This window comes from Globicephala melas, chromosome 3 (genome assembly GCF_963455315.2).
Source record: "Globicephala melas chromosome 3, mGloMel1.2, whole genome shotgun sequence".
NCBI lineage: Eukaryota > Metazoa > Chordata > Mammalia > Artiodactyla > Delphinidae > Globicephala > Globicephala melas.
The window spans coordinates 64989140-65013353 of record NC_083316.1 but is presented as its reverse complement, the minus strand read 5'-3'; the positions used below and the strand labels follow the sequence as shown (position 1 = coordinate 65013353).

The 24214-nt window shown below is 35.7% G+C and overlaps 1 protein-coding gene across 1 annotated transcript in view; it reads right to left on the bottom strand.

The window, feature by feature from the left end:
• LOC115847330 (V-type proton ATPase subunit S1-like protein) overlaps positions 1–24214 on the bottom strand; it is a 56378-nt gene that overhangs the window by 25026 nt on the left and 7138 nt on the right. Inside the window, 7 exon segments of the mRNA XM_030847055.2 lie at positions 2903–2953; positions 8172–8377; positions 8379–8405; positions 9914–9975; positions 10217–10263; positions 17002–17052; positions 20903–21002. Of these exon segments, the coding sequence (XP_030702915.2) occupies positions 2903–2953; positions 8172–8377; positions 8379–8405; positions 9914–9975; positions 10217–10263; positions 17002–17052; positions 20903–21002 (544 nt within the window).

Below are 24214 nucleotides of genomic sequence, written 5' to 3'. Positions count from 1 at the left end.
ATGACATTTGTCTTTCTCTTTCTGACTTACTTCACTTAGTATGATAATCTCTCGGTCCATCCATGTTGCTGCAAATGACATTATTTCATTCTTTTTTATGGCTGAGTAGTATTCTTTTTTTTTTTTTAATGGGGTACAGTTGTTTTACAATGTTGTGTTAGTTTCTACTGTACAGCAAAGTGAGGTAGAATTCCCTGTGTTATACAGCAGGTTCTCATTAATTATCTATTTTATACATATTGGTGTATATATGTCAATCCCAATCTCCCAGTTCATCCCACCCCTTCTCTTTCCCCCCTTGGTGTCCATACATTTGTTCTCTACATCTGTGTTTCTATTTCTGCCTTGCAAACTGGTTCATCTGTACCATTTTTCTAGATTCCACATATATGTGTTAATATACGATATTTGTTTTTCTCTTTCTGACTTACTTTACTCTGTATGACAGTCTCTAGGTCCATCCACGTCTCTACAAATGCTCACTTATATGTGGAATCTAAAAACTGATACAAAACAGAAACAGACTTAACAGACATAAATAACAAACTTATGGTTACCAAAGGGGAAGGGGTGGGGAGGGATAAATTAGGAGTTTGGGATGAGCAGATACAAACTACTATATATATAATAAATAAACAACAAGATCCTACTGTATAGCACAGGGAACTACATTCAGTATCCTGAAATAAACCATAATGGAAAAGAATATGAAAAAGAATATATATATATATACATACACATATATGTGTGTGTGTATAACTGAATCACTTTGCTGTACAAAACTTATACAGCATTGTAAATGAACTATAGTTGAAGTATACTTCAATTAAAAAAATTTTTAAATGAAGTATTGCAAATAAAAACAAACAAACAAAAGTATGTAGAAGAGAGAGAAGAGAAATGACAGAGGAATGGAAGGCAGCCCCAAAGGACAAAGGTAAGCAAGCTTCCACCATGAGCGACAGGGGCATAATGCCCACAGGGAATCCTGGGAGACAGCGTAGAACACACACCTCTGAGTTATCTCACCCGAGGGTGAGGGAGCTAGGATATTTACAGACTTCTTTCAGTCATTGCTGGGGTACAGATGGGAGGCAGTGGGCCCCTTTGGCCAGAGAAAGCTTTTAGGCAAAGAAAGGCTGGAAGTTTAAACTTGAGCTGGTGGGGACTTCCCTGGGGGTCCAGTGGTAAAGAATCCACCTTCCAATGCAGGGGATGCAGGTTTGATCCCTGGTCAGGGAACTAAGATCCCACAAGTCATGGAGCAACTAAGCCTGTGCGCCACAACTACTGAACTCACACGCCTCAACTACAGCCCGCGTACCACAAACTACAGAGCCCATGCACCCTGGAACCTGCGCTCCACAACTAAAGAGAGAAAACCTGCATTCCACAACTAGAGAGAAGCCCACACACCGCAATGCAAGATCCCGCATGCTGCAACTAAGACCTGACACAGCCAAAAATAAATAAAATAAATAAATAAATGATAAATAAATCTTTAAATAAATAAATAAATCATTTTTTTAAAAAAAAGTTGAGCTGGTGGACTATAGTGCACTCAAATGGAAATGCCCAAGAGGATATAGACAAGGTACACTGACAATGTCAGCCACACAGCTTTACCATCAGAAAAAATAATAATCAAAAAGCTACTTTCCTCTAGGGAAAAATTTTTAACAGGTGCTATTTGAATCAAAAATATTCCCCATTCCTATATCAAACAAATATGTATATGTGTCTGGTCACCTTGTGAGATTCTATAACGTGTCTCTGAAAGAAGATGGCATGCATGTTCTAAATTATGACCAGTGAAACACTCGTATCCCATGATATGTAGGCACATGTTGAGGAAAGAGCTTTCCAAGGTTAAACATAGGAAATGCTAGGTTAGAGGCAAAAAAAAGAAAGAAAGGGGGACTGGAGACAAGACGGCAGAGTAGAAGGACTTGAGCTCATTTCCTCTTACGAAAACACCAAAATCACAACTAACTGCTGAACAACCATCAACAACAACAAGAAAAGACAGGAAATGCTAGGTTAATCAAAGTCACCAAGTGCAGCAATCTTCCTTAAGAGCGCGTCTTCACAGAAACTTCAACATACAGATTTATACCGTGAATCTCCAAGAGGACACGCTGTGCAGTCTTTCTCAAACACGTTTCACCACAGGACCCCTTTTCTGGAAATATTATAAACATTTACACAGAGCAAAAGTGTTCCATAGAACACAGCTTAGGAAAGACTGCCCTAGCACATCCTTCTGGTTTTTCAAGAAATGTTAAAGACACGGCTGCTTATCTCCACTAAAAGGTTGCTCCTATAGGAAAGGAAACATTATATTTTTATAAGAAAAAATTTTTAATGCTTTCAGATTGCTCCCCACCCCTGGAGCAGTTCCTAACTGCTTGGATAAGCCAACGTTGGCAGATGCATTATTCCATACATAAACAGAAAAATGCAGGCCTATGTTGATTGTCTGCTGGGGAATTCAGCTAACAGAGAATTTTTAGTTACAGTTAAATGATAAGTGTGACTCAGTTGTAAGGAGCTATACAGAAAATAACTTCAAACTAGAGCCTCAGTTTTGGAGCTTTAAACATATCTTATTCTTTGCTCAGAGGAAAGAGGTATCACATTCTCAGGTTCATGTATTTTCTAGGCCGCTAAAGGAAGAGGGAAAAAGTATAGTTGCTTTGGTAGAAACTAAAGAAAGTATTACTATAGGATCCCATCATAACATCACTGACTTTTCAGTGTAATTAGATAAATGTGGCATTTCATGTGTCACAATACTGGACACACAGCAGTCCCTTGATACTTACATGTTGAATGAATAAATTATATGGAGCTAATCTGAAGTGCTGAACCTATGACATTCCAAAGTGCTATCCATACCTACCTTATATCAATACCTCTGGGATTTTCAGCATCACCAAACTTCAGAGACAACCTTAGAAAACAGAAACACAGTCCATCAAAATATGAATAACCCTTACTCCACACTATACTCAAAAATTACCTCCAAATGGATCACAGGTCTAAATGTAACAACTAAAACTATAAAACACATAGAAGAAACATAAAATAACATTTGTGCAATCTTGGGGTAAGAAACAGCTTCTTGAAAAAATGTAAAAGTATGAACTATAAAATAAAAAACTGATAAATTGCACTTTATCAAATTTTAAAAACCTTTGCTCTTCAAAAGATACTGTTAAGAAAACGAAAAAGGCAAGTCACAGAATGGGAGAAAATATTCACAACACATATACACAAAGAATTTGTATCCAAAATACAGCAAATAGCACTAACAACTCAATAATAAGGAGAAAACCCAACTTTAAAGTGTTCAAAAGACATGCACTTCACAAAGGAAGATATACAAATAACCAGTAAGTACATAAAAAGATGTCAATATCATTAGTCATCAAGCAAATATAAAATGAAACCACAATATGATGCCATAGTACAGTAATCAGTATGGTTAAAACTTTTTTCAAAAAAAAAAAAAACACTCTTAAGCTGTTAGTATCTATATTTATTCACATTATTTGGAACATTAACACAAGATTTCCTGGAGGGGAGATAGATTATCACTAACCCAGAGCAATAACCACATTGGTTCCCCTTTTAGCCGAATTCTTCCCCTGCTGAAAGCCAGATGCCATCCTACACATACTGGGATTTACAACACAGGTAAGGAACACTAAAGTTATGAACCTGGGAGCTCATACAGGAGACAGTCGTTCCTCCTTCAACTCCTGAGAGAAGGAGAAAGACATCTGCTTCTTTAGTGTCAGAAATTTTCCTTGGAAAAATAAAAGTGTATGAATTTTAATAGCCTTTGGATGGGAGCAAACAGCTCACCATAAAGGAAACAAATGGGTGCATGTCTAATACCCATGTAGGTAAATAAAGTCTCCAAGGAGACGATAAGAAGCTTCTCTGGGTTTCCAAGCCCTGGAATATCTCAATGGTGCTGAGTTTCATTACTCCTTGACATGTAATCACATTCCTGTGAGGAGGTACATCCCTTACTAACTCCAAGACTTATCTTTTAACCCAGGTCCGAGCAAAATTTGTTTAGAAATTGCTAACCATACAGAAACATAATAATATTTTCTCTGTAGTCCCACACTGATCATACCTAATGTTGGTAAGGATGTGAAGTAGCTGGAACTCTCATACAGCGCTGGTAGAAAGGTAAACGCTACAACCACTTTAAAAAACCATTTGGCAGTTTCTTAATAAGCTAAACATACACATACCATATGATCTAGCCATTCCACTCCTAGGTATTCACCTAAGAGAAATGAAAATATATGCTCCTATAAAGACGTGTACATGAATATTTACAGCAACTTTATTTGGAAAGTTATCTAAAAACTGGAGGAAAAACAAATTTCCATCAAGATAAATAAGTTGTGATATATCCATACAAAGGAATACTTACTATTCATCAGTAAAAAGAAATACTCCTTTGACACATGCAATAATGTAGAAGAATATCAAAATCATTATACTAAGTGAAGGAAGCTAAACTAAAAAAGAGCGTACACTGTATGATTATAGTTATATAAAATTCTAGAAAATGCAAACTAATCTATAACAATAGGAAGCAGAACAGTGGTTACCTAGAAAGGTGGGAATGGCAGAGGGATGGATTACCAAGGGGCACAAAGAAACTTCTGAGTGTGATGAAAATGTTTGCTGTCTTGCTTGTGATGATGGTTTCACAGGTATAAACATATGTCAAAACTGACCAAATTGTATACCTGAAATATGTGCAGTTTATTATAGTTCATTTAAATTTCAAAAAGGTTGAAAAATAAGAATGATGAAAAGCTAAATACAATTGAAATGGGAAAATGTGAGAAATTTAAATATATAAAGGATGACGCTGATATGTGACATTATAATGTCTTGAAGTTATAACACCTCAATATACATTATAAAAACAAAAAAGCCAAAGTAGGTGGTTATAAAATGTCCAATTACAAATTTGAAAAAAATCACACAAATATAATTTCATCAATTTGGTCCCACTTATCAAGAAATAGAAATGTCAGTGACTGAGCTCATTTATCTTCCTACTACTTATGGAGAAAGGGAAGGAGTATTTACAAAATTAACCATATTAATAAGATCACTAAAAGAAATATCTTTATTTCCTAACATCATAAGCTTAGGTACCTTAGAAGCACTCATTTACAAACACTTTATAAGCTAATTTACTCGGTAAAGCAAGTTTTCAAGAGGATTTTTCTCTAACAATATTCTGATAATGTTACAAATTACTGAAAATACTTTAAAGAAATGAAGTGCACTTCTTGGATTGTACTTTATAAATTTGACTGGTCACTTACTCTAACAGAAGTTCTCTGGTTCTTCCAAGGAATCAGAATAGCTTAGTTACCCACAAATTGGCTCTCCAGCTAATGAACTGAAGCTCCAAGCAAAGCCACGTTGCGCCCACCCGAATCTCTGGTGGAGCAGCTCAATGGCCTCCATGCTTCTGATGTCCCAAGAGCTTTCTCCAGCAGTCCTGGTTTCAATGAAAGCTGTTAACATGCTCTGCTGTGGAGTAAAGAACATGAGGCCCAATTTCAACAAAGCAAATTCAGCAATCATTCAGTGAGATTTTTTTATGTGCCAAGCACTGCACCACATGCTGCACCATAAAGGGGAAATACAACCTAGGGAGTCACTCAAAAAAGAGCTTCATTTACTCTTCCAAGCGCCCTACCCTCCCATGTTTAAAACAGATTCTGAATTCTTGAGACTTTAATTGCCTAAATTCAAAATACACACAGATGCTGGGATTATGCTCTGTTTGTAAGGCTTTCACTATTTAAAAAGACTTCTGTAGCAGATCTGTCTGCCAACAATTTGCCTTTCCCTGAACATTTTGTTTCCAAGCACTAAAATATGGTCATTTTTTTAAAATCTGTGCTTTTGACCTTACATGGTTATGTCTTAGCTTGGGTTTGTTCTTTCCGCAACTCCCTTTCTGGTTCTTGAATATAAGATTTCCTTGCCAGCATAACAAAGGCATCTCACTAATCTACGCAATTCACAGGAATCAGGGACAGTCTCAGCAGCTGGTCCTTGAATGCCTCACATCCTGGGAAGCCTCCCCCTCATGCCCTTGGGAGGGCTCTCCAGGATGCCTGCACACTCACCTGAGCAGGACTCTAAAATGTGGATGATACACGCTCAGAACTCACCCACTAGAATTCTTGGGCAGTGACAAAGAAAAAAAAAATCATTAACTTGTGTATTATGAAAACCAAAGGTTCCTTAGGCCTCTCTACCAGGTAACTAGACACTATTTTACTCTAGTTGTCATTAGTATCTTATACTTTGAGTAGCACTTGGCAAAGTTCTCATGCATACATTTCCTCATTTGATTTTCACACTGCAATGAGATAGGGCCAAGAGAGAGGAGGGAAAATGGCATTGTTAAAGATGTTTTAGACCCCAGCTCTACTACCATACAGGCTATATGATCTTAACAAGTTTCCTAAGCTCACCCTCACCTGAAACACCGATGATAACTGTACCTGTGACTCAGGGACTTAACTCGCAATAGCATTGTGAGGAATAACAGATAACATACCTGTGAAGTCCTCACAAGGTGCCTGGCCAATTCCAAGTGCTCCAGTCCTGTTAGCTGCTAGTAATAGATGCCACCATCTCCATCTCACACGTGATGATCTTAGAGTGGCTCCTGTTTATAAAGTCACAGAGCTCACTGGCAGAAGTGGGCCTAGAAGTTAAGTTTTCATTCTTTCTGTCTCTAGGTTCCCAGTGATAATCAAGGTTTCTAAAGTCCAGCAAAAAGCTGTGGTGCCCTGATCTACCCCACAAATTCCCTGGCGTCAGGATAAATGGAATCAAGGAGGGCCAGTCAGCCATGGACAGGCAAGACTATCCCCAGGCAATCAGCCTCTCTCCCCGCAGCTGACCACAAATAAAGAGCACTGTAGGGAATTAATTAGAGGCTGAGGAAACAGTCCTGAGCTCTCAGCAATGCTGGAGTCTCTTTGATAGTTATGCTGTAACAGAATAAACAAATCCGGGAGGACTCTGGATTTTGCTTACAATTCCCTAGCTCTCTGATAAGAGACAGTCATTGTGAATAGCAACATACTTACTAAAACTTGTAATGTAACTTGTAAGCATACATGAATATAATCCATTTTTTACCCATCATCAATAATTTTTAAATGAGAAGTAAAGTTCAGAAATAAAGAAGTGTTCCCACCAAAGTATATAAGAATAATACAGAGAAACACACACACACACACCACAAACACAGAGCATGTTATGGTTTATACAAAGCATTCTGCCCATCTAAACCAGGCCAGAACAAATGCAGAGAATCTTCCAAAAGCCTCCATTATGCCAACAAATGTTGAAAGCAAGGAGCTTTATAGAAAGCAAGTGGGACATGCCAGACTTCCTCCCTCTGGACCAAAACAAATACAAGCAAAAAATATCTGCTTGGATGGCTGAAAAGCAGAGAAAGGCACTGGAAATTGACTTCCTCTTCGATAGGGATAGTTGTTTAATCTGCTTATCTCAAGTCAAAAATAATTATTCTAATCATTTTTTAAATGTCCTAAAGAATTCTCTGAAATTTGGCCATTCAAAGTTACCCTTGCACATTTGCAAACAGGCAATGTTCCATAACTTCAGAACACTTCCTAGAATCAAATATCTGCCCTGGCTAGATGGAGTCAGCTTTCTTTGTTTCACCCACTAGAATATGTATGACTCTGCTCACCGATATGCAATTTCCTTCCTGCTAGGACAAAAGTAGTTTGACACCTCACATTTGGAGTTGACATAGAGCCTGGAATCCTTTCTCTTTTTCAGAACGAGTTTGGGAAACTTCATTTTCAGAATCCTGAACTTCCACAAAGTATTATGACAATTAGCTAAAGTGTTCAGAAGAAAATTATTGGGAAAAAAAATAAGAAATTAAAAAAATTAATTTCTGACTTGTTCTTTCATTTTAGACATTAGACGTTTCCTCAGAAATGTATGTCAGGGTCATGTACAAAGGAGCTACTTCTACTTTCCGAAATGACAGAAAACTGGACCACCCAGTTAACAGGCTACACTCGCCCTAAGGGCTTGCTCCGGCAAAGCAGTCAAGTTACATGGCACTTCCTTCACTGCAGTTTGAGTTGCCAGCGTCCACTGTCGCCTTGTGGCCAATGGCTTCATCTGTAAGGTCCAGCCAGGTCTGATTCTTAAATTTAATTGTTATTCTTTTGGCCCAAAAGAGAATGCAAGGAATTCCATCCACAGAGACATTAACCAGGCTATGATGGCTGAATGCATTCCAAGGTTCTTTTTCTAAATCTTTGTCTGCTCAGATTGTAATTGAGAGCCTAATTAACCAAATAAATGAAATTTAAGATACGAATTTGTATCCATGGTACAAAAGGCTTCTTGGAAGTAAAAGAGCCAATTCAAAACCTGTTGAAACTCTGCTAGCTTCAGAGTCCATGCTATTGTGGGGAAAAGATGGGTGGACCTATCAAGCCTAAAAATGATAGTATACCTGAAAGGCACATGAATCCAGTTCCACAAAGCACCAAAAATGTAAAGGACCAAATTATAAAAACAAACAAACCAAAAACCAACTTTGAAAGTAATAATATTAGCAATAATGACTTTAAAAAGTCACCAGTCACCGTGCTGGGGGAGGAAGAGGGAATAAATAGGTGGAGTGCACCAGATTTTTAGGGCCATGAAACTATTAGTCTGTATAATACTGTAATAGTAGATAGATATCATTATACACTTGTTAAAACCCATAAAATGTGCGAGACAAAGAATGAATGCTAATGTAAACTATGGACTTTAGTTAATAATGTATCAGTAGTGGATTATCAGTTTTAACAAATGCATCACACTAATGAAAGATTTTAAATACAGGGGAAATTAGCAGGGGTGGGGGCTGCAGACTGGAGAGGTATATGGGAATATTCTGTACTTGTGGTCAGTTTTTTCTATAAACCTAAAACTACTAAAAAAAAAAGTCTATTAATTTTTTTTTAAAGTTCACCATGCCTTAAAACTAATGGCGGTAATCTTTTCAAAAAATAATATCATAAGAACCCAAATAATTCAGAACTTTAAATAAATTCATTAATATGTTAAACAAAGAAAACAAGAGGTTTCTGAAAATCAAGCGTAATTCTCCAGACCGTTAATGTCCAACAGAACTTCCTGTGATATTGGTTATTATGCACTGGAAATGTAGCCAGTACAACTGAGGAGCTTAATTTTTAATTTTACTTAACATTATCCAATTTGAATTTAAATTTAAATAGCAGCATGTGGCTAGTGTCTACTGTCTTGGACAGTGTAGTTCCAGGTCATTTAATATACATAAACTAGCAAGGTATTCTAACCTTATTCTACATCTTATGAAACCTTTGCAGATTTCCAGGAAGCCCAAGACAATGCACTTCAGTATGTCACTCTGGAGATCATAAAGGCAGGTCTCTATCCGAAAGAAGATCCACTTATCTAGAGCAAGTATTCCATACCAATTACTCCAGTGTAAATAGAGATAAAAGAGAAATTGAACAGGCAGCAACAACCCAAGTTTACCAGTAACCAAAGATAAACTGTTACTATAGTGACCCTATCTGGAAAGGAACAAAAGTAAAACTGAATATTGTAATGAAAATACTGTATATGACAGCAAGTGAAACTTTAGTGTTTTCTCAACTATAAGATTACCATAATACATTTCCTTACCTAAAGTTCAAGCAAGAATGTTAGTTATTAATAAAATTATTACTTATATTTTCACAGTGGCTCTGACCTGATTGAAATGTGTTTACTTTTTTTTATGATACAATCTAGTTTCCTAACATGTTCATACCTGTGTGATTCGTATTGTTGTGAAATCCTGCACTGGTTTCATTCCTCCATTATTCTGCTGATCTGTCAAATAAAATGATATGAGTACGAAGGCTAAGTGTCATATATTTATTAATGTAATTGAGTGACAATAATATGCTAAGTACAGGCTTAAGTCTCTTTTGGCTCATAATTTAGAATACTGTAGTTTCAGAGATTTTCATATCAGACTGCTGATGCCAGTACTGGTGTTCAGGGAAGCCCATCACAGACAGAACCCCTCCTCCACCCCCAAAGGAATCATAAGGGAAATCACAAGTCTTACCATTGTTCATAACCACTTCTTTATTTGAAGATGTTGGAGAGCTGAAACTAGAAGAAACAAAAATAAAAAGATGCTGAACAAATATCTACATTTTAGATTTTATATGTAATTTTAAGGACATTTTGGTTTGTTACATCTCAGAGTAGAGGAGCAGAACCTTTGCCTGTCAAAACTGTTCACTTTTGAATAGTGAATTTCTGATTTAAAAAGTAATACTATATATGCTCTTCAAAGAAAATAAGGAAAAGACTGAAAATTTTAAAGTAGAAAAAATTTTTAAATATCAACCCTAATGTTCATTCACTGAATAAACAATCTACTCTGAGAGTTTACTATGTGCCAAGCAGTATGCTAGACACTGAGGTTCAACCAAAAATAAATAATAACCAAATAATAAATCAAATAACCAAATAATAAAACATAATAAAATATTTTACAGTGAAATTTTATACCACATTGTACTGTCAACATATTAAAGCAAAAATATTCAACCTTTTTTATTTAAAAAAAAGACAGACTCTATTGCCAAAAAGGTATTTCTGAAAATTATGAAGATATAAATTATAATAATATATCCTTCCAGTGTTTCACTCTACATACATGCATACACACCCTACACACAAATATAATTTATTTTTTATATCATTTAAACAGATTTTTATAAACATCCCGTTTTAAAGTGTGTAATTTTTTTTTTACTTAAAAATATATCACAAATATTTTCCCATGTTATTACTTATTTTTCTGACATAATTTTGAATTCCATGTGGTATTATATCATACAAATGTATTAATTTATTTAAACTAAAAACTTATTAAGTATTTAAGTTGTTTCCAATTAATAAACAATACTACATTGAACATTATCATGGATTATTTGTTCATACTCCTGAGAAGTTCCTTAAGATAAATTCCTAGAAGTGAAATTGCTATGTTAGAAGATATATACATCTTTTTATCGTGGAATATTGCAAACATATACAAATTTAAACAGAAAAATATAAGCTCCTTCACCCTCCCCAAGTACCTGTGCCCATCATCCAGCTTTAGTAATTATCAAGTCATAACCAATCCTGTTTTACCTATGTGCCCACCCACTTCCCCACTCTAGTATTATTATGAAGAAAATATCAGAAATTATATTTATTTAGGTATGTATTTCTAAAAGATAAGGACTTTAAAAAGTAACAGCCCAATTATATCTAGAAAATATTAATAATTCTTTAATATTAAATATCACATCAGTTTAAATCTCCAATTGTGTCATGTCATAAAAGTTTTTAGTTTACTGCATATTTTTAATTTTTCATAAGTTGTACCTGTAATATATGAGAATACAGATCAAATTCTATATTTAGAGATTCCTATCCAAGACCTATATATATAACTATCATATAAACCCAACACTTTTACAATTAGAGAAATATATATATTATACATTATTATCTATATGCAAAACATAATTTTGGATCTAAAGAGTTACTAAATCTATATTATAGTGAAATGCTTTAGAATTAATTATATGGAACCAATTACAAATTAAATGCACCATTCTCCTTGTAATACAACCTCTAACAGCTAGTGAGAATTTAAGATGATAAATTGATAACTATAATTCTACTAGATGCTGTTAATAAATTCATATATGCATGCAATTATTTTTTCACTTTATCAGCTCTATTGACATATAATTTAAGTATAGTAAACTGCATTAGTCCATTCAATGTGTACCATTTGATGGATTTGGGCACAGACATATACCTATGACACACTGCCACAATAAAGATACAGAATATTTACATCCCACAGAAGTTTCCTCACGCACTTTTGCAGTGGAGTGATGTTTCCTTCACCTCAGCCACAGGCAACTACAGACTTACTTTCTGTCACTTTAGATTAGTTTGTATCTTCTCCAATTATAAACAGAAACCTGTAACATATATTCTTTGGTGCCTGGATTCTTTCAGATTTTTAATGACTAAAATTCACTGATTTTGTTACATGTATCAATATTTCATTCCTTTTTATTACTGAGAAATATTTCATTGTATGGATATACCACATTTTGTCTATGAACCCACTGATGGACATTTATGGGGTTTTGTGGAATACGTTTTTGTTTCTCTTGAATACATACCCAAAGTAGAATGGCTGAGTCATAATGTATAAGTTTGTTTAACTTTTAAACTGCCAATCAGTTTCAGCATGTGAGCTTTCCTGTAGCTCCACATTCTTATGACAAAACATTTGGTATTGTCAGTCTGCTTAATTGTAGCCATTCTAATGGGTGTGGGTTGCTATCTCATTGTAGTTTTAATTTTCATTTCCCTGATGACTAATGATGCTGAGCATCTTTTCTTGTGTCTAACACCATTCATATATTTTATTTTGTAAAGTATGTGTTTAAAACTTTTTCCAATTTTTAAAAATAAGTTCATGGTCCTCTTATGAGTTGAAAGAATTCTTTGTATGTTCTAGATACAAGTTCTCTGTCAGATATATGCATTGAAAATCATTTTTTCCATTCTATGTCTTTTTCATTTTCTTAATGGTGACTTTCAAAAAGCAAAAGTTTTAAATTTCAAAAGTCTAATGAATTTGTTTTTCTTTTATTGTCCATTTTTTTGTGTCTAAAAGAAATATTTCCTAACATAAGGTCACAAAGATTTTTTCTTGCATTTTACCTAGAAGTTTTAAAGTTTCAGCATTTACATTTAGCTATGTGAGGATCCATTCTGAGTTGATAGTTGTGAGATATGGTACTTGTAACATTTTGAAGACTAGAAGAAAGAAAATGTCCTATAAGCTTCCAGAAATAAAAAACAAGAATCATGCAAGGATTCAGAAAATGTATTTCTTACACCCTTTCAAAAGCTAATGGAGGACATGCTCCATGAAAGTAAGGGATAAAACCAAGAAAGAGGAAAGCATACGTTCTAATAAACAGTGGATCAAACTCAGAAGAACAATGAAGAGAAACCTAAGGATGACTACTGCACATCAGACCTAGAGAGAATCAATCCAGATCGGAGCAACAGGACAAAAGGGCTCTGAAGAAGGGAAACCTAGAGGGAGATCTCTATGCAAAAGGAGGATCTGAGAGACCATGTTATATGTTAAATACTCTGTTGATAAAAGGAAGTTGTTACACAAAATCTAAAATGTATAAATTGAGAAATCATCTGCATATATCATTTAAATAATAATATTTAATACATACAGTCGTGGACTGTATGATTGTTCCCAACTAACTCCCTAGGAACAGCAATCCCAGAGATGAATGTATCTCTGTCTTTGGCCATATTCCTTGTAGTACCTCCCTGTGGGGGGAATATTTCCTGCCCCGTCATCAGGCTTGGCTATATGTCTTGGAATATGGGCCAATGGAATATGAGTGGAAGCAATAATGTGCCAGTTCCATAGAAACTTTAAGAGGTGTTACATGCGTCTACCACCCCTTGCCCTTTTCTCTTTGATATGATAATGGCATGTCCAAATAGAGGCTGCTATTTCAAGTCTGGGTCTTGAAATGAGAAGACATGGAAACAGAGCTGGAGCAGGGCCATGGCAGCCCACCTGTAGCTGTAACAGGGGTGAGAAATAAATGTTTGAGATTGTAAGATTCTGGAATTTTGCAGTTGTTTGTTACTAGAGAAAAGCTGACGAAATAGGAGACAGTTTTTTAATAATTTATTATGTGTCTTGGTACCATTTGATTGTTTTAACCATGTATATGTATTACTTTGATAAATTTTTCTAATTTATTCTTTTTTAAAAGATGCCTTACTTTAAAAATTTATAAATTAGCATTCTGATTTATACTATGTCTCTTGTGAGTATGGTTAGCATTAATCAGTCCTCTGAATCAAATCACACCTAGGAGCACTAAGAAATTAAATTTCCTGAGCAGCAAGCGTGAGGCTCCGATCAAAATAATCATATAACCACAATAGAGATATGCTTTAGCCGAAAGATCTCTACCTACTTAAACTCCAAATTCTATAGTACAAGTTAAACAGTAACTGAATACATGAAAGAAAGACTAATACTCCAGAAATATTTCTTGAAAAGTTTCAAGCTTTCTAATATCACCATATACAAATAGATTTTTAAATTTTTTTAATTTGAACTTTATCCAAAAATCGTAATTCATGATACAAGGTTAAGGATTCAATTTTAAAATGTTTTAATGAACAAAAACATAAAATTGAGATATATTTTACCTAAATAAGATAATAATATATCAAGTCATTTGAAAATATCTAGTCAGCAAAGGAGTTTAATGTTTACTGAATAAAAGTATATGAATAAATGAATGAGTTATCATATCATTAATATGCTTGGCTTGAGACTCTACTAATTAAAAATTGCCACGTGTTCACTAATGAAAAGCTTTTAGCACACAAAATAGGCTTACTTTCATTTCAATGAATCTATGGACATACAATAATGCTGCTATATTCTTTTTCAAATAAACCCTAATTTGGATAGGCCTTGCCCACACCCATAAGCCTAAACTAATGAGGTTTTAAAGGAAGCCATAATCTCAACCAAAGACAAAATACAGTACACATGCATTTTCACATCACTACATGATCTCTGAACTAAAGTAGAACTAAAGGATTATCTGGTTTAAATTATCCATGTGAATAAACTAAGAAACACTGATTTTTAATGTAAAAAAAGTAAACCTACATTAGCACTAAAATATTCAGACCCTTTTCCAGTAAAAGGGAACTCTGCAATACATGAAAAGTAATCAAGAGCCCTAGGCTTGCAGTGGCTGGTGAAATATTTTTGATTTACCAGGTGTTCCATCATGAGTCTCCCAAGTATGCCTTCATGAAGATGAAGGTGAAGTAGCTCCTTCATGGTTCTGCTCAGGGTGAAGATCAGGTTCTACCAAGGCCTACAAGGCCCTGAAAGGCCTCAGCCTGCTAGTTGTGCTCATTTTGCCTCCGCCCCTCTCTCCTCCAGATACACTAGCGTTCTTTAGTTCAATTCCCTGAATGCTTCATGTTCCCTTCTTCCCTCATAAGAGTCTTAGCACCTGCTGTCCCCTCTACCTGGAATGTTCTCCATCCTGCCCTTCTCCCTACCTCCTTGTCATGTCCTCCATATCACAGCTCAAATATAACTTCCTCAAAAACACTGTCCCTAACTTTTCAGACTAGTTCAGATCCCCCTATTATATGTGTTCACAGTCTACCATACTTTTCTTTCAAAGCACATTTCACAGTTTATTTGTAACAATATCATTCATTTGATTAATGAGCACCTCTGTTCTAGATTTAAAGGTCCATGAGGGCAGAGACTATATCTGTTTTGCTCACCATTGTACAACCAGCACCTAGCACTGTGCCTATTTAAAAGTATCAAGTATTAAAACTATGTGTTACATGCATAAATGAACTAACAATTTAATGAACGAACAAACTCTGAAAGGCAAGTGGGAAATGGGAGATCACGGGGGGTGCTGTGTGAGAGGGAAAAGATTTCCTTTTTGTTTAAGTATAAACCCAATTTGAGGAAGGACTATGTAAATGAAGAGTGATGACCCCTACTTTCTCTAAGCTCAGGTAACATGTATCAGGCTTAAAATACAATCACCCTTCCTAGAGACTTAAGAACCTTGAATTACTCATAGAATTGAAATATATTTTAAATTCCAGATCTATGATATGAAAGAACATTCACAAAACAGCAACTGTTGTTTCCTTCATAATGAATTAATATGACATATTATTAGATTCAAATGATCACTGATTTGTATGATTTCTACGGTTTCTTCTGGAACTAAAATTATTTAAACCCATTAATCTTGCTTCAAAAACAGAATTGGGATTTTTACAGTTCTTGGTGTATATTTTACCAGTGTAATACATAAATCAGTCATTTCTGTATAAACCAGGTGAGGAAACATTACTAAGCTTTAACCACCTAAGGAGTATAGGTCATTTATTACTTGAAAGTGAACCTGAAGGAAAGCACTAACTGATTTGGAAACAAATAAAAAATACCTGTACTTACTGTTTTTATTAGCTGATGACTTAAGAATTCCTTAACACAAGTTTTGGCAGATCATCCTGCTTGACACCTTCCTTTGTGCTCACACTAAATCCCCTGATGGATTTGTTGTGAGAGCACATAATGAGTAATTGGGGGATATGACATAAGTTAATTGCTATTCAGATTTTGCATGTTCTTCTTTATATAGAAATCTCTATATGTTCCCTTATACAGTATGGAAAGAAGCCAAAAGGACAAAGGAAATAGAAATAGAAATTTTGCTTGTTAGTTTTAAATAGTATGTACTCCACACAATTACCATCTCCTACTAGTAAAATGATTTAATACCTGTTCTTTGGGGGACAGGTAACATATTTCTGAGGTTTTTAAATGTTTTCTTACTCTCTTCTCACATAAAAACAGCAGGAGAAACCGAAATTAACATTTACTTATAAGTATAAAGGAAACATGAACACTGATTTGAGTCATTTTCTCATAGAGATATACTTTGGTACATAATACAAATGTTTCTTGGATATTTTGAACAAATAAATTAACTCTTCCCTCTTATAATAAAGATTATGTTTTAATCTCTTATTTATAAACTCTCGTTCAATGATTTTAGTAGCTACCAAATGATCTAATCTAGTATATCCATTTTGAATTGTTAACAAATGTAGCTGTGCAACAATATAAAGAAATTACAGAACCACATAATTTCATACTTGCACTACAGTTTGCAGATGCATTATATTAAAAGATGTGCAGTTACTCACCTTACGTTCTTCCTGGCAAGTAACTGGTCCAAGGTTAGTGAAAATCCCATACTAAAAAAATAAAGTGAAAAACTAAAGATTTTTCTTCCCATCAAGAAATGAATCCGTTTTTCAAACCAGGCACATCTGTTAATTCATAAATGCAAATAGAGCAGAGGCAGTACTTTTTACGCCTTGTGACTGACTAGTATATTCAACCAATAAAAAGATAGCTTTCCACGATGTATTATGTGTGGGAGAGGGTGGAAGGAGGGGCCTGATACTGCTTAATTTAGAGTACAGAGTGAAACTAATGAGTCTGTTTAGGTTGTTTGATTATTCATCGCAATGAAAGATTATTAAGCTCTTTTTAGAAATTGGCATAGTTTTGGTACTCTCTTCAGAATCTCATAATGCTTTTCAGGAAACAAATTCTCCTCAAAAATCTATGAAGTATACAATATCACAGGCATTTTTCAGGTGAATAACTAAGTAAAACTCTCTGAGGCTAAACTAATTTTATGTATGTGTCCTATTGAATTCATGACTCTCCATTTGCTGAGAGGCATGAAATGCAATGGTAAAGTACACTGGCTTTGGAGTCAGACAGCACTCAAGTGCATTCCCAGCTCCAGCTCTTACTAGCTATCTGATATTAGGCAAGTTACTTTTCTTCATTTGCAGAGTGGGGACAAAGTTACTTAACTCAAAGAATTGTTGTGAAGATTAAACAAGGCCCTGAATAGCCAAATCTACCTTGAGAAAGAAGAACAAAGCTGGAGGCATCACACTTCATGATTTCAAAATACATTACAAAGCTACAGTAATTAAAACAGAATAGTACTGGCATAAAGACAGACATATAGAACAGTAGAACAGACTAGAGACCCTAGAAATAAATACATGCACATAAGGGTAACTGGTCAACAAGGGTGCCAAGAACATATAATGGGAAAAGGACAGTCTCTTCAACAAATGATGCTGGGAAAACTGGATATCCACATGCAAAAGAATGAAATTGGATCCTTATCTCACACCATATACAAAAATCAACTCAAAATGGATTAAAGACTTAAAACCTAGAAGAAAGCATAGGGGAAAAGCTTCAGGACATTGGTTTTGTCAATAATTTTATGGCTATGCTCCCAAAGCATGGGCAATAAAAGCAAAAACAGACATAGGACTACATCAAACTAAAAAGCTTCTACACAGCAAAGGAAACAATCAACAGAGTGAAAAGGCAACCTATAGAATGAGAGAAAGTATTTGCAAAACATACGTCTGATATAGGGTTAATTTCCAAAATATATGAGGAACTCCTACAACTCAATAGCATAAAACAAATAACACAATTTTAAAGTGGGTGAACGATTTGAATAGACATTTCTCCAAAGAAGACACACAAATGGCCAACATGTATATGAAAAGTGCTCAGTGTCATTAATCATCAGGGAAATAAAAATCAAAACCACAAAGAGACATCATCTCACACCTGTCAGGGTGGTCATTATCAAAAAAAGAAGTGTTGGCAAGGATGTGGAGAAATCGGAACCCATGTACACTGTTGGTGGGAATACAAAATGGTGCAGTTGCTATGGAAAACAATATGCAGACTCCTCAAAAAATTAAAAATAGAACTACCATATGATCCTACAATTGCGCTTATGGATCATTATCCACAAGAATTGAAATCAGGATCTCAAAGAGATATTAGCACTCCCATTTTCACTGCAGCACTATTCACTATAGCCAAGAGGTAGAAAAAACCTAAGTCTCTGTTCATGGATGGATGGATAAACAATACGTGATATATACATACAATGAAATATTATTCAGCCTTTAAATAAAAAGGAAATTCTGCAATATGTGACAACATGGATGAAACTTGAGGACATTTATCTAAGTGAAATAAGCCAGTCACAAATACTATATGATTCCATTTATATGAGGTGTCTAATACAGGCAAATTCATAGAATCAAAGAGTGGAATGGTGGTTGCCAAGGGCTGGGGAACGAGGAAATAGGACTTGCTAATTAACTGGCACAAAGCTTCATTTAAGCAATATTAATACATTCTAGAGATCTGCTGTACAAGACTGCATCTATATTTAACAATACTGTACTGCACACTTAAAAATTTGTTAAGAGACTGCATCTCATATTGTGTTTTTATCACAATATAATAAAATTTTAAATAATTAACACAGATGAAAGCCTTTTCTTACTTCAATGCCTAGCTAAATAAAGAATATCTATTGTTATTCCTTCTTTGCCAGCCTCCACTTCAACCCACCACCACCTAAAAAGCATCAAACAAACAACAAAATTCCTAACAGTTGTTTTGTATAAAAACATACAATTAAAAAGTCACAATAAAGAAAATCCTCCAAAATGAAAGTGTCAGCATTTTTTTTTTTTAATGTTGAGCCTTCTTTTAATTTACTTATTTTTATTTTTGGCTGTGTTGGGTCTTCATTTCTGTGCAAGGGCTTTCTCTAGTTGTGGCAAGTGGGGCCACTCTTCATCGCGGTGCGCGGACCTCTCACTGTCGTGGCCTCTCGTTGTGGAGCACAGGCTCCAGACACACAGACTCAGTAGTTGTGGCTCATGGGCCTAGTTGCTCCGCGGCACGTGGGATCTTCCCAGACCAGGGCTCGAACCCATGTCCCCTGCATTAGCAGGCAGATTCTCAACCACTGCGCCACCAGGGAAGCCCAAGTGTCAGCATTTTTGACACTTAAGAACCTTGATCTTTTTAATGGCAAACTACTGGTAGCTGAAAGGGGCTATTTGTAAGTGGCATTTCAGAGAGGATGCATTATAGGAAGACTTGGGACTTGACCCTGATGAGATACTACCTTCCTCACTGTCCACTTTGCACAAATACCATCTTCTAACATGGCTCTAGGGAGCCCTATAGAAAATGAGGAGATTAAATCACAATGACTGGGAGAAGTGGGAGAAAACAGAAGTAAGGAAGAAAATTGCTAATAAAAATTATAAAATACAAAAGGTCTGTCCATGCCCCATCTTATTCCTACTTCTCAGCATGTATTTCCTTTCTTCTCTGTTCTTTCACTGCACCCAACTTCCACCCTTAGCCTTTTCTTTTACCTTTCTGTCCTCTTCCTGATTCCATGGAATTTCAAGGAGCAAGACAGGTCTGGGCAGGAGGAGTTTTGTCATAGGCAGTGTTGCCAAATAGAATTCGGGACACTTGGTTAAATGTGAACTTCAGATAAAAAAACAAATAATTTTATTACTAAGTATGCCCCATGTAATACTTGGGACATACTATACTAAGAAATTATTTGTTGTTTATCTGAAAACTAAATTCCACTGGATATCTTGTACTTTTATTTGCTAAATCTGGCAATCCTAGTCTTAAGGACTCTCTGCTACTCAAATTTTAACATGCATACAAATCACATGAGATTTTCTAAAAATGCAAATCCTGATTCAGTAGGTCTGGGGTGGGACATGAGCTTCTTTGTTTCTAACAAGTTTCCGGATGATGCTGATGCTGCTTGCCGAGGACTGCTCTGTGAGTAGCAAAGATCTAAAACATTGCTCAGTAGAAATAAAATAAGAGCTATTGTACATATGTAATTTAAAGTTTTCTAGTAGCCACATTGAAAGAATTAAAAATAAGCAGGTGAAATTAGTTTTAATAATATATTTTATTTAACCTGATACATCTAAAATATTATTCCAAACATAAGTAATTTTTTAAATTATTAATGAGATATTTTACCTTCCTTTTCTGCCTTAAGTCTGAAATCTGGTATATTGATTTAATCTACACTTATACACATCTCAGTTCAGACTAACCAAACTTCAAGTGCTCAATAACCACATGTGGCTAGTGGCTGCTGTACTGGACAGTGCAAACACAGAACATCTCCAGCTGCCCGAGCAATACCTCATAGTCTCCCACAGTAGTAGAAGGAGTAGCTGATCACATTGCTCCTCAAACGCCTGGTCAGGAGGAGGTGAGAGCCCAAGCCCATGGTGATCCTGTACTGTGATAATAATGGTTCTGTGAACACTCAGAAACCACAGTGTTAGTCCCTTAGTGCTTATCATGTAACAAACTTTCTTGAAAATACGCTTCCTTTATATTTTCAGGCACATACACATATACAACATTTTTTATTTAAATCAAGTATCATTTTAATGTGTTTTATGACTGGATGATTCTAAAATTTTAATATAGCATTCTTGCTGGTGTCGAAATTTTTTCCCACTTGGTTAAGAATATTTAAGGCAGAATAATTAGTAGTTAGTAGGTTTCACACATGTATTTTAGAATAGAAGTCACACTTAAGATGTGATTGTCTGAGAATAGCTCATCTTGTGACTCTGGAGGAGAAAATCAGTGACAAAAAAAATGCTAATATGATAGCTTGCAGACTGCAAAGCACAGGGTATCACCTGTGTGGCATTGTACCTGCCTGCTCAGACAGCTAAGGGGTCTCTGTCCAAAACTTTGAAGGTCTGAGGTTTTTCCCAACTTGGGAGCTAACAGGTTAGCCTGTTATGGCTTCATGCATACTAGCAGAAGACAAGACTCATGGGTCAGAGACAAAGGACTTTATTTACTACTCACCACAGAACAAGCAGTATGAGTATCAGTCTATTTGTGTTAGTTCCCTTTGCCCATAAAGCAATATAGGCGGGCCCAGATGGATGCTTGTACACACGGTGGCTTTCATTTCAGGAGAAAAACCCTGAGTTTCCAAGGCTATAAACAAACCTGCCCCTCTGCTAGAGAGAAAGACATTATTTCTACCTTTCAAGGCTGTTCGCTATACAAACATCCTAAAGATATTCCAAAACGAAGAGCAATTAGTGACTTACAAGATAAACAGAAAATACAGAGGTGCATGGAAAATATTCCCTCAACATTTTCCATGAGAGAACAGGAAGTTGTACATCCATGCTGCCTTTTTTTCAACTGAAAATACTTGGATTTGCTTCATCTTCTGATTTACTATATATTATTAAACAAAATGTTACCTGAAAATATGAATATCAAAAATCTATCTTCCATAATCATATATAAGTATACAGAATTGAGTTCTCATGGGAAAAAAATGGATCTATCTTAATTCTAATATTTACTTCAAGGAGCATCTAGCGTTTGTCAGACCACAGTCTCTATTCATCCAAATGCTCTCAGACTGAAAATCGCATTAGTCAAATGTTCAAATCAATTACAATGGTCTTTGCACGCTGATTCAAAATCCAAATCCATATACCTCCTACAAAGTCTGCATGGCCTGGCCCTTGCTGGTCTCTCTCGCCTCATTTATGGCCACCCTTCTTCCACCATGCTCCAGCACACTGGCTTGCACTCAGCTTCTCAACACCCTCCATATGCCAAGCTTTTTTGCACCTCAATGACTCTGCACATATTGTTCTTTCTGTAGGGATCACCTCACACCCCTCTAGCTCTCCCTGCCTTCTGTTCACTCTCATCATAACATATATCACAATTGGTACCAAGACATTTATTTTCTTGTTACTTATTTGCATTGCGTTTCCTCATAAGAAGGCCTGCTCCGTGAGGGCAGGGAACATGTCTAATTAACTGATGTACACCAAGACGCTGCTGGTCCAAGTTGGTGCTAAATAAAGTGTACAGAATAATGAATAAACCTATCAAAAATGTTACATAATTAATTCCCACTTCATGCCACATGGCTGTGACTCCTAGCGCCCGAATATTTAGGCAATTGTAGCTAGAAAATCAACTAATTCAAGTATTCCATCAAATTCAGTAGCTTGAAAATGCAAATGGACAAAACCCACATTACATTAGTTTATTAGCAAAATACCATATTATGTATGTACTTCTTGCTCCTTGTCAGGGGTATGACTCTGTGACGGTTAATGTGTGTCAACTTAACTGGGCTGTTAAGTACCCAGATACTTGGTTGTGTCTCTCAGGGTGTTTCTGAATGAGATGAACATTTTGAATCAGTAGATTGAGCAAAATAGATTGCCCTTTCCAAGGTGAGTGGTCCTCATCCAACCCACTGAAGGTCCAAACAGAACAAAAAGGTAGAGTAAGGGAGACTTCACTTTCTCTACCTGTCTTGTAGCAAGGACATCAGTCTTTTCCTGTCTGACTCAGACTACAAATGGAACTATACAACATTGGCTCTCCTGGGTCTCTAGCTTGCTGACTATAGATGTTGGGTCTTCTTAGCCTCTATAACTGCAAAAGCCAACTCCTATATTAAATCATATATTCATATTCATATGTGTGCATATATATGTATATATCTCCTATTGGTTTTCTCTGGAGAATCCAGACTAATACGGACTCTTTATCCAGTTCAGAGCCTAACTGCTGCCATGATTTCTACCAATTTTCATCAGATCAACTTGAGTTGATTAGAATCAGGTTAGCAAATGAAACACAAGTGCTTTTGATTTAAATGTTAATGTTTCTTACTTGAGATCCCCCTTTGACTTCATGGAATGTGGATAATGTGCCAAATTAGTGGCACACTTTTACATTCTCGTTTCTCAAGCTAAACTGAACCAGGAGGTCTGATGTTTCATAAATCTGTCCATTATGCAAACATTGATTGTCATATGCTAGATGCCAGGTATACAAGGTAAAAAGGACCTAGTCTTCACCCCAAAAAAGATCTCAAACGAGTGATATGCAGAGATGTGAACACATAATTGCTGGGGTAAACACTTTGGGGACGTTTCACCTAGCAAACTTCTCTGAAGTCGCACCTCCACTCCAAGCAACGGCTGATTAGATGAGGGGGAGAGAGGCAGGTATATAATAGATAAAGAGATAAGAGATGAGTCATAACTATCTCCTTTGAAGAGTTGAAGCAGCTTTCCTAGGGAAGAAAATGCCTCTACTACTCTCAAAAATGCTCTCACAGGCACCTGCACAGTCCTCACCTCAACAGACAGGAATCAGAGTTTTAATTCATAAAATAAAACTCACATTGAGAATATGTGCTTTTTGATGTTGCCCTATACTTTAAGCTGCCGTTTATAGAAAGAGCAAAATGGATTCTTTGGACAAAAATTAATACTTCAGAGCATTATGTACAACTACTCGGTAAAATCCAAGATGTTGTCTGCTGCATAATTAACATAAGCCTGGAAATTTTAACTGAAAACCTATATAAGTAAATTTCAAAATTCATTGGCACATAGTACAAAAAATTATCTTATATATGAACTGGTTATAGATTCA